General features: G+C 40.3%; 1 protein-coding gene across 8 annotated transcripts in view; it reads right to left on the reverse strand.

The window, feature by feature from the left end:
* Nucleotides 1–12,587, reverse strand: part of HDAC9 (histone deacetylase 9) — a 491,942-nt gene that overhangs the window by 145,653 nt on the left and 333,702 nt on the right. For all 8 annotated transcript variants that reach the window (XM_087773643.1, XM_087773615.1, XM_087773600.1 and 5 more), the window contains one exon: nucleotides 5,004–5,181. In XM_087773643.1, the coding sequence (XP_087629769.1) occupies nucleotides 5,004–5,181 (178 nt within the window). The remainder of the gene's footprint in view (nucleotides 1–5,003; nucleotides 5,182–12,587) is intronic.

The raw sequence follows: 12,587 nt of genomic DNA on the forward strand, positions 1-12,587 counted from the left end.
TTATTCAGCAAAGCTCTTGAATGGATATTGAACTTTATTAAAGCGTTTAAAAATTCTACTGAATAAGAGTCTGTATACATTGTGGGCAATGCGAAGTTAAGGTTCTGAGATAATTCAGTTAGAAGCCAGCCAGAAATTATGCTGCTCTAGAAATATTTATGCTGCCGTATTTCTTAGCTCATGCACTTTAGAACTGATCCTTTGGGATCTTGCTATTTAAGCCAAAATGATAATACAAAAATTATTGTTAGCATAAGGAGAATGCAACAATAATACCTATGTGCAGCATGACTAAGTTTATGCTAAATGATTAGCTAACAAACAAAATAGCTCATTAGCAATAAATTCTTGTATTTACTTTCTTGGTTTGTTTTCTTTTAAAGAAAAAAAAAAGAACCAGTGAAAATCTGGAGTTAATAAACTAATGCAGCTTAAAATCTTTTCTGGCATTGTCAAAGCGGTTAATAATTTCCTTTCTCTGCAGTTATTTGCACTGCACCATTTATAAGTTTTGCTGCTCTATCATCAGGTCTTATAAGTTATTTGAAATAGCAAGTATGCGCAGAAATAAGTGCATGCTCACATACCGTGCCTTCCTTTTCTTGGCACCCAAAGTTTTAACTTCTACAGTCTGTTGCATACCCAGACTGTACAGTTTGCCAATGGTCATTATACCATTAGATAGAAAACTTTCCTCCCATCCCCCTGCCCAACAGAGAAGGTGTTCAGATGTTAAATGTACATGCATCAGGACTTTCAGAAGCACTTAGGCAGAGTAGGCAGTTATATCCAATGGATTTGAATGGAAACACTTGTTAAATGTTAAGAAAAGCAGCTGAAAGTTGAAAGTATCTCCCGCATTCCACTCTTTCAATGAATGTTTTATTCTAATTATCACTGCTCCCTACAGGCTTAGGTTTGCCTAGTCCAAATGGCAGTTAATAGAAATAATAGATATGTATTTTACTATGTTATTACTATACAGAATCAAGATGTTACGGAATAATGGCGCTTTTTGATGACCTATCTCAGGGTTGCAGCTGAACAGTGGTTTTGAAGTGAAATGCTGAAACTGTATTTGGGATGCCTCCTCTGGTTGACATAGATATAAATGTCCCTTTCTTAGTGTACTAGTATTTTTTCCGAAATAGAATATAACTAAAAATGTGACTTCATCGTATGTGAATTATTTTGTCCGAATCAAAAATCAGTTTAATCGGGTCAGATCAGTATTGCATGGCAGAAACATCTCCTCCAAACTTTTAAATAGTAAGATATTCACACCACTGAGTGTAAAATTTATTTCTAGCAGGATTAATTGACTTAAGAAAAGACTGAAATATATGTTTTCATTTATTGCAAGCATCTAAATTGATTTAGGATGTGCAAGTAATTCAGATGTGTGGCTGCTGGTCATACAGCACATGTGCTTGGTACAATACCACAATGCAGCAGGAGAGCTTACTGCTAAAAATAGCCTGTAGGATTTCCCTAACAGGATTCAGCCAATAATCTCCCCACCCCCACAAAAAGGAGAGAGAGGGATACAACTGTTTTCAATTGCAGACTGCTGTGAAATATTAATAAAAGATGGTTATTCTGTCTCTCCAGAACAAATGCCTACAGCCAGATTCTGCTCTCAGATTCCCTGTGTAAATCTGAGCAGCTCCACTGAGACTGGTGGATTTATTCTGGATTTACACCAATATTACTGAGGTCAGAATGTGGCCCTGATGACAGACTGGAATGGTGGCACCACTGAACCATATAATGACAGAGAACACAGGACAAAAGAAACTGAATTTGCATTAAGTCAGAAAAAACAAGGTCTTCCTGGTGGGGACTCCCTAGCACTCATTCTTTGCCAAAATACTTTATTTGGGTCAGGTTCTATTAATAATATTTTAAACAGAGGGGAGAGAAAGAAACCTAAAAATTTTTGGCTAACAGCATGCTTTGAAGAAGGTGAAATGTCCTGGAGAACAACAGTACAAATAAGAAAACCCAAGGGAAGAATATCTAATAAATTATTCAGAAATCTGAACTAAATAATGTCAAATATTCTGTAAACCATCTAAATGAACATCACATAGATTTTACTTTTTTTTCCATCTTTAACTCATTATCTTGGGCATATGCTGCATATATATTGCATAGCTCTCTCACAACCATCACCATTCTGATTCCCTTCAGATATTTGGCTAAGAGCATTTTCTCTTGTGACTCACAAAAATACAGGCTCATTTTGATCCCTATGTAATGTTCTCCCACAAGAGTTTTCCTTCTACTTTTTTTCTCTTCCAAGAATATATTGTCTTTAAATAGGAAAAAAAAAACCAAAACAACAAAAAAAACCAGTAAGAAATAATTCAAGACAGGGAGGTGTTTTTATATTAATTTCTAAGGTCTGAATTTGACCTCACTTCATGCTGTACTAGAATTTTCTCCCTTTTCACCACACATTCCTTCCTTTCATGCTTTTAAAAATGGTAGTGTTGCAACTGCTGTGGACAACGGCTGGTTACATCTTGTGCCCTCTTAAGGGAGCAAGTCACACAACCACAGGATAGCTCAGGTCGGAAGGGACCTCCAGGGATCTCTAGTTCAACCCTCGACACAGAGCACATCAGCACTGTGATCAGACCACGTTGCTCAGGGCTCTCATCCCAAAGGATTTTGGAAAGGCTGTATAAGAATAGATAAAAATTGGGTCTGGCTTTCTTTCCACTGACCAATGAATAAATGCTAGGAAATACTATACACAAATAACGCCATTCTATACCATAACATATCATACCATATCATACGTTAGTAATACGCATATCTATCTAGTTATTCACAGAAACTGCATTAGAACTGTTGATGGTGCAAAGTCTCTGTTCGTTGTCACTCCAAAGGCGTTAATCCCATAATATAGAAAATAGCTCTATTTTCAGTGCACTCAGAAAGTGCAGTGATACAGGTTATACATGTAAGTCTGTAAGCCTGGAGGCATATCAGGGAAAGGGATTTCTTCAAGCAGAAAGAAAAGGCTTCATTGTGACTGCAGAAGTGTATGCTCTGATTCAAGAAAAGAAGAAACAAGGATTCAAGAAAAAGGTGTTTCGGATTTGGAGAAAGGAGTTCAGTGAAGAATTGAGAATCTCAGTTGGAATAAGATGCATTTTTTCTCTCTTTCCTTCTCTCTTTCTTCCTCTCTTTCCACTGTTGTTCATGTAGTAACGCTTTACTAAAGGGGTAAGGTTAAACTTTCTGCCTGATTTTAATACACCCTGACTCTGCATATGCACTGTCTGCATTTCCATTGCAGAACCCGTCATGCTCCCATGTGTCAGATCACGAGCCCTTCATGCCTGGTATGTCCCATTTCCTGGTACCATCTCTGTTCAGTGTTTGTTCTACATCGTTTCATTCCTTCTCTTGTTCTTCCATCTCAACTTCACATTTTATTTCTTAATCAGTTCCACTGATGCCACAAGTCCCCAGATATATGTAACCCCCTTGACCCTAGTCCCCTTTCTGCAGACTTATAAAGGGAGGTGTCAGTAAACCTTAGCAATCAGACTGAAATGGCAGCCTTTACATTTGCAGCTCCATTCAACATTTCCAGCGGAACTGCAGACTTTTGAACAGGACATTGAAGCCTACACACAGTGAGCTCACTTTTGGTGTTCTCTGTGAATCTTTTAGAATGAGTTTACAATGTTTTGAGGACTCTATGAACCACAACTAGAAAAACAGTGGCCTGGTTTAATAATCCTGTCTATACACAGCTGGTCTTTTTACAGAAACTCATGGAAAGTGAATTAGCATGCTTCTTTCTGTACAATCCAAATGCTTGTTACCCAACAAGTGAAATTCCTAAATTGACAGTGTCTTACAGAAGAATTATGTCTTTCATCTTTGAATGTCATCTTGCATCCATTTACCCACTTACTTGCAGTGCTTTAAGGACATCTCTTTTTCTTTTGCAGTTTTTTTCTTTAAAATAATAAATTTTTGCTTTCCAAGTTGACATGCTAATTGGAAAGATGGGAGAGCACACTGTCTTGCACAGTCACATACAGTGCCCATTAAGGACTCCATCCTACATCAATCCATGGTCATGGCCTGCGGAGCTGTAAGCTTTCAGGTCATGGCAAGTTCTGCCAACCGAAGTGAAGGAATTAATACTTCTGGCGGAAAACTGAATAAACAGTACCTCCGAGTATTCATTTCCCCTTGTGTACAAAGTGAAACTTTGCTTCTAACCATTCTATGATGCTATACTGAGATTCAGGCTCTTAAACAGATAGACCCTCTTGCAAGGTTAGGTTACCCATAATAAGAAATGGGGTTGCTATGGTCATTTTTCTTCCTTTCACTGAAGTTTTTGGGGGTTCTAATCACTCTGCTTTGGACAGCCCAGACCATACCAATCGGAGATGCTCCCTGAGTGACTGGACTGCCCAGGGCCTGACCATTAAACCTTCCTCTGTAGAGACTCCACACAACTGCTGAAAGACACCAAAGCTGTAGCCAACATCACCTTCCAGTAATGGCTACAGCTTTGCTCTTTCTGTAGGGAAAGCAACCTTGTAGCATAGGCTGACTTGTCAAATGAAGACATTGAGAATTATAATGCAGCTTTCTAACTTACTGGTGGTCTTTCTTCAACTTATTGGTGGTGTCTTTACAAAATAGGCAACAAGAACACAGAGAAAAGAGGACAGGGAAATGAAAGAAAAAGTTATAAATGACTTAAAGGCACCAAAAATGCACCTGTTGCTATATTGCCAGAGCCAGTCAATGATAATAATTTATGACTGTGTGAATATTAACCCTGTGATTTATCAGCTGCGCTGGTTGACTTGATGCCGGTACAGCATCATAAAACCAAGGAACAGTAAGGCTAAAACTCAATGCATTGCTGCAGGAGGTATTCGAGGCATTTAAATCTGTTGATCCTACATGAACAAACGCATTTGCCCTGCCTATTAAAAGCAGTCTTTAGGGAATCCTACCAGTCGTGTAGACATGCTGGCTGGGCTGGTCCATGGCTGGGTGAGGTAATGTGGAATCAGCAGGGGAAGATGGGGTCCTGGACACCGGCCGATGTTTATCTAATCCCACCATGCCAACTGTAGCCATCTGAGCCTGGTAGATTTGCAACTGGTGGACACGCCGATGCGCCAGGAACTCCTGTTTCCAAGAAAACAGCACAGTAGAGAGAAATGTGAGACAGGATCAAGTAAGATACTGAGGGAAACATGTCAACAAATTAAGTTCATTAGGTCAGGGCTGTAATAAACAGTGTGGAAAAAAAAAAAAAAACCAACAACAACAACTTGCACCTAAGACCTAGTCAATAAATCCATTTAACAGATGTTTTCACACTGATGGTGTAGGCTGCTGACTTTGCTGGAGAGGAGGTGATGGCAGGCAACCTGTCAATTCTCCCTGACAGAGGAAAAGACGGCTTCACGTGCAGAGGCTTATAGAAGACAAAGGTTTTTCTAATATATTGAATACATAATATGATGTTAGAATATGCACTTTGTGATCCTACACAAATAAAAATAAAATAAAATCTTCCTATAGCACTGAAAGTGAAAAGCGGTGTCCTTACTACTCAGTACCAAATTCACTGAGCAACTGTGAGTCAAGTTTCTACAGAGGATTCAGTTCTCAGAGCTCCCTGGGAAACAGGAACAATTTGCACATAGGTTTTCACAAATCATTTAGAAATTCAGGAATTGTTACCTGCGATCCCACTTAGGGACCATCTTTTTTTGTCATAACTGCTGCCAGCTGTAGGCAGTGCCAAACACTTCAGGAAAGGTAGACAGGTGAGAAAAGACCGAGAGCAGAAAGGAAGATTTCCTCCTCTGTTTTGTTTGTCAACAGATGGTGACTTTTGCTGACATGACAAAGGCTGAAATCCTGCTGAAGGCAGTAGAAACCTTGGCATTCACTCACTCCACAGAGTAGGATTGCTTTGCAAGTCCTTTTCTTTCTGTTTTTCTCTTTTTGTGCATATAGTCCTAGAACCTCAACAGAAAGTGCATGCAAGAGAGAGATTTCCAAACCACTTTGCACTATAAATTCAGCTGAAATTCACACTTCTACCTTAGAACTGCAGACTCTGTTTATCCTCACCTGGGCTCAGTATATACATATGCAGGTATATATATGGCATATATATGGCTTTTTTTTTTTTAACCCAGTAACAATCAGCGGTGCTGTATGCTGTTGTTTGGGACAGCAGCTCAGAGGCCTGGCCTGGCCAAGGAGGGATTGCTGGGTGCTCAGAGAGGTGAAGCAGAGTTCAGGCTGAGCGGGAGGGCAGGTGGGAGTACCCGGGAGTACCCCAGCCCCTCGCGCGCTGCAGGACGCATCCACAGCTTGTGGGAAGTGAGAATGTCTACCCTGCGTGTAAAAAAAGAGGCCTTTAAGAAAACAAGTGCTCATCAATAACAGCTGAAATGAGAACAAATGCTTTAAAAGGCAGCCTCAAAACCCACATTAATATGTAAGGTCACCACTTCTGTGAAAAGACATAAGGTCATGGGAAGGGTAAATCACCTGGGACCTTGTTATAAGTGACTAAATAAAGAAAGAAAATATGAGTAAGCAAAAGGACATTTTACAATAAGTGGCTTGGTTTGGGGTCATTGAACCATTTCCCTTTCTTTAAATACAGTCCCCAACTTCTCCTATTGCTTTTTTAATGTATGATGGCAGGATGGTGTTATATATTCCAGATAATATCTGGAGGTATTTGAACAGGTCTGTTTATTCGCTTTCCTTATGAACATAACATAACTTACGATTTAGGAATTCTTTCCTGAAACGCCTAGGTGCCTTGTTACTTAGTTTCACTAATGATTTTAATTGTGATAAACGTTCAGAGGAGATAGTTTTTGTGCTCCTAGGTATGCACATCTTTTGTAACCTTTGTTGGGGGTGCATGTGATTGGAGAGGAGAAGCGAAGAATGCATGAACACTGTTGCGTTGAGTATTTCCCCTATGGAGAAGAGAAGCAGATGAATTCCTTGGTGAGGATTTAGCATTCACTTTCCTCAAGGCTGGCTTAGTGATCAATAAAGGAGGCACAGGAGGTATTTTGCTGTCTGTGGCACGATTACTCCCTGCATCCTAGGGTCAAGTGGTGACAGGAGCACTGCCTGTCTGATGCTAGTGTATTCACCATCTCTTGCCTACTCTTCCAAAGCATGAGAGCTAGCTCAGCAGTTCGGAAGAAGACAAACTCCTACCTGCAGGAGCCCGTCTTCACACAGAGCTTTACTGCCATACATGAAATCAGCAGAATGGTTGTTATTTCTGCTGCTCTCCTCAACCTCATAGGTTGCATTCATTACGGTAATTAAATAGCTGGTATCTGTGTAGTTCTTTGATCAAGGGAATTTTTGATACTGTCTTTCAGTGTTCACACTAACTCATGATAATTCATTAATTGAGTTCACTTTTCTGATAATTACTAGAGTACAGAAGACAAAAGAATTTGTTCCTTATTGGAATGCTCTTCAAGCTGTTAAGGGTGCATCAGTGTATTCTGGCAGTCTGCTTTAAACAGTATTATTTAAATATACTTCTTAAGGAAATCTTGGAAATTCAGCTATCAGTCAGGAGGGATTCATACTGTGCACGTATGGTTCTGTTTGGACTTTTCTCAGTGCCAGTAGACTCTGAGCTCTGAGCCTTTAGAGCTGCATCATCTAAGAAGATTAGGTGTTTGTGTCTATGTAAGCAATAGAAATAACACTATTTTTCAGGCATATGAACAAATCAAGGTAATTTTTTTTTTTTAATGCTAATCAACCTGTGAGAACATCACCTAAGAGCCAGACAGCCACATATTTCAGCAATTTGTCAAAGACCAAGAGAATCTGTTCTTGCTCTCCTGTATTTTCCTGCTAAACTGTGTTTTGTTTATATCATTCTTCCCTCCTGAAATGAAACCAGACACATACCTAGAATTTGACACATGCTTATCAGCATAATCAGTCCAGGGAAGGAGAAAATAACCTGTGGATGGTTGGATAGAAAGCTGCATGACACCTGTTTTAATTTCTGAGGTCACAGAAAACTGTTTGCCTGTGAAAACCTTTTAAAATTTGTTAAAAGTGCAGTAGTTTGTCTCACAAGGCTTACATTGAGGCTTGCGTACATCCTCTGGTGACTTCCAGATCCTTTAACTGTAATTTTAAAACTCTAGGCATCAGCAAAGTTTGGACTTGTTTAGCTTTTAGTCAAAGTTTTAACTTCCTGATTAGGTTTCATTTTACAGACAACAGGCACTCATGAAATACATATATTTTTTCCAGCCTCCTACATATTTATGCTGTGAGCATCTGAGATACTCTGTGTCACACAGACAAGTGGATTACTGCAATGAGTAATGTGGATAATCAACACACTTATCTGGCTCCCCAAATGCCCACCTGGCCTCTGGAAGGGATTAAAGCAACACAATGAATTCATCTTCAGGTTTTATGTCCTAGAGCACTGCAAACACATGTCCATCTCTCCAGCAATATGACAAAAGCAGTATTTGCACATCTGCAGGGCTAGTGATTTGTGTGAATATAGTTGCAGCATTTCTTAGGTAACCCGAGCCCTGCCTGCCCGGCATGGAGCCTGCTAGTTCCAGGTGCCTGAGATTAGTTCATTAGTAGAGGCAGGCAATTAGGGCCTCTGCCAAAGCCAGTGGAGCCATTCATCGTCTTCCCCAGAAACCAGCTCAGGCCCTCAGTAATTATTTTGAGGAAGATTTTTAGAATCAGTATCTAAAGAGAAGATGACCTGTTTAGAGGCATGGAAGGTAAATATTTGTTGTTCTCCTAGTATTACTGTAAGCTTTGTTGTTTTGGAGGAGCTGGAATTCATTTAGGTTGGTGTGAATACTCCTTTCATGTAGATGTGTGACTTGTACATTTTGGTGCTTAATGTTTTGTATATTCTGAGGATTTTAATGAGAACTCCTTCCTTATTTCTACTGGCTGTGAGACCTGGTGACCTACAAGTGTATTCAGTTGGATTGTTAGATGGTCTATGTTGGATGACAAAGCATAGGTGAATTGTCTGTGAATTAATGTTCCTTCAAGCTGTTATGTTTTGTGCAGAGAAAAAATATGTGGGGTTCACTTATAAAAACTTTTCTTACCTCTCAGCAGTCTACTTTTTAATTTAGTTTGATATGTTTATATCTAGTTTAATCACAGCTAAATAAATCCCAAGATTTGTATGTCTGTACCATAATCCTAAGTGTGTTTGGGCATATGCACACCTCTCTTCAGGGTTTATGCTTTGGCTTTTTTTCATTGTGGTAGAGACCTTTTTTTCTCTTAGGAAGTACAAATTTTGAATTTCTTAATGGTGAGGTTACTGCTTATAGTCTCTCATATACTTGTGGCCAGGTTTATAGCCCTCTGTTGTTGGGCCTCTACTGCATTCTGCTGAAGTATGAAATGTGTACTAACGTCTATTAACTATTAAAAATCTTTCCTGTATTGTCTATCCTCCTCTCCTCTTCCCTCCCACAAAAGCCTTACAAGTTTTTTCCTCTCAAAGCATTTTTTGGCGGTCTGTTCGCTAGTTAATTTTTTTTCTATAATTTCCACATTGCTTTCTGAAAATTACCCAAAGGACCAATTATTACTGAAGACAAAAAATACGTATGTGCTGCAGTAAGTTTCGCTCTAAGTGAGGATGAAAACAAAACCTGCCCAGCAGGAAGACCTGCTGCCTTCTGAGTACTTCCTCCAGCTCCTTCCCCTGAAAAGTATTTTTGACGCCTGCTCTGCTGTCTTGTCTCATCCAGTGGCTCCTGTTGGAGGCCCTAATCCTTAAGCACCTTGCAGACCCCCGTTAGTGACATAGAACAGAGTAATTTCAGGTCCTATCACTTCTCTTCCCCACCACCCTCTTTGACTTCCTAACTTCCCAGCACAGTTGTAGCTGAATGCATCCAAGGGGTGTCCAGGCCAGCCAGTGGCTGCATCCAGCAAAACAGCCTTTGCTTGCAGCAAAGCTTGGTCCTTCTTTAAGGTGCCCAAGATGGCAGCCTTGGCCCAAACCAAAATTGCATCATCCAAAGTCTGATTCAGTCAGAGATCTTGGGCACCCAGGAACTTCTTATACACTTCAGATATAGCTAGTTAACAGTGCTTCAGAAATCATGGACCTCAGGAAAATATTAATAAAGTTGACTTTGGTTATCCCCAGAAGTGACAGAAAAAAAAAGGGAGAGCAATGAATTCTTAAACAAGGAGTAATGAGTCAAAAAGAGCTGTAGGTAAGCAGAAGTTGTAGAACTTTTGACCTAGGAGTTTTGTGAACTACTGTTCTGCCTGCTCTCCTCAAACAAAACCATAACTAATTGCCCTCAGGAACTGAGCAAGAATAGGTCGTGAGATCTTCTGAAAATATTTGTGTGCACAAATATGAAAGTGCAGGAATGACTTATCTCTGTCAATCTATCCAACCTAAAATCGAAATTAGTCTGAGGTATCCCTGAAAATGAATATGTTGAGAGGTCTTCTTTTAAACTGCTCCGTCACTTAGAGAAAACACATGACCAAGAAACCCTACCAATACTATTTTTGACCAAACCACATGTAAAGCCACAAATGTCCATGGTCATCGCTTTCAATAGAACTGCAAAAAAATCAGTATCACCATCTGAAATATAGTCAGCCACAAATTCAGAATCAGCATTTTCATGAAAAGTAAATAAATAGCAAGTATGGATACAGACACATAGAATGAATAGGTAGAAATGGGTTTAGATCAAGCAAAAGCATAGACAGGAAAAAACAGGGCGGCTAGCCTTGAGGCATCTGGATATATTAGGTCACATCAGGATGTTTATAGAATTTGGTTTTTCTCTTGCTGTAATCCAAGGAACACAGTGTTGACTAGAAAATGGGTAAAAAGAAATGAAGTTTTATCGGCTGAGTGTTGGGTGCAGATACAGAATAGTGGGATGAAAGCCATACCCCAGAACTGCTTAGAGTTCTAGGCAGAGAAGATTTGCCTTGAGCAGCAGGTTGCTGCATACAGCAAAACAACCCCATGACCTCTGCCCTCCCCTTGCCTTCTGGAGGACTATGGAGAGGCTTATTCCAGCTACTACCAAAGCAGGGCTTAGTATTTGGGGTGGCCCTACTGCAGTGACTGCCCAGGGCATGGCCACCACCCGTGACCGGCTTTGTTTTTTCCCTCTGTTCCTGGAGCAGCAAAGCCGCTGCTGCTGCAGCGGTCTCTGCCCCTCTCCTGCCACCCTTTGCTTCTAGGGCAAGCACAGCTTTGGGTTGGCAAAACGTGACATTAAAATGACAACATTTTTGTCAAGTGGACCAAGGAATAGGGGAAGAGCAAAGACTAGTAATGGGGTGACAAGTTTGTGCTTCTTTGTCAAGTCATGTAGGAGAGGATGCATTCCTTGGGTTACGTGACCAAATGTGTGGGTCAGGCCTGGGGTTACACCACTTGCCTCTGGTTGCAGGACATAGCAGCAAGGTCAGGACCCTCCCTTTCACCCCTACTGTTGCAGTGGGAGGTAGGTGGGTTGCTGACTGTGGTTGCAAAGGGAGAGATGGTAAATATTATCTCTGTTGGATGGGGAGTTTCCAAAAATCTGAGCATCTAAACATGAGCCATCCTGGTCCAATGTAGGTGAGGAATCAAGATGGCCACATGGATTGAGAAGTTTTAAGCTGCCTTTGTGAAATAATTAAAAAAAAGATCCAAGCATTCATTAAGTTGAAGCCTGGCATGATTAAGAAGGAGTGACGGGAAATGGTGTCTGGAGGAGGGCCCTAAAGACAGAGCACTTTCTACTGGAGGGAAATTCCAGGAGTCCAGCTGAGCTGCTGGTTTTGCTCCCGGTTCCCGCTCCTGCGAGATCTGCCTTCTCTGCTCCTGACATTGGCAGGTACTCGACTTCTGTCACTTCTGCTGAAGTGCTGACTCTGCGGTGTGTGCAGCACACATCCAAAGAAAATGCAGCACCTTCTCAAAAGCTTGCACTCCTGGCTGAATCTTTTCCTCACTTTCTGACTCTCTTTGAGATTTAATATAAATATATAAATAATTGGGGGTACAATGAAGGGGAGAAAGGGAACACCTGAACATCTTGTGCGTTGTTTCTTTTTTTTTTTTTTTCTTAAAAAAAAAAAAAAAAACCCTCTTTAGGTCATTTTGGTTACTTTATTACTTTTACTAGAAATACCACAAGACTTTCCTGAAGTCATTTGGTGCTTTCCAAAAAAAGAATACAGAGAAGTGCAGAAATGAATACCAATGGGAACATAAAGTTGTTGACATGTCTTGCCCTAACTTTCAGTATTAACAAGTATTTATTTCTCTTACTTTGATGTGAAGAATAAATGGGCTTTATAATAGCATTTAATGGCTACAAACACCTAATCCTAGCAGCTTTCCAGTGGTCATTCAGTTAAACTGCTAGTTGGCCAAAACTAATTAATGAAAAATCACCTGTCCCACCTGTTTCATTGTTCCAGGAAATATCACCCAGCTCTCTTCAACAGCATTGGCAAATCAGTTTGGTGTTATTTTACAC

This window comes from Nipponia nippon, unplaced genomic scaffold (assembly GCF_047370975.1).
Source record: "Nipponia nippon isolate SJK-2023a ecotype South Korea unplaced genomic scaffold, ASM4737097v1 scaffold_1, whole genome shotgun sequence".
Classification (NCBI taxonomy): domain Eukaryota; kingdom Metazoa; phylum Chordata; class Aves; order Pelecaniformes; family Threskiornithidae; genus Nipponia; species Nipponia nippon.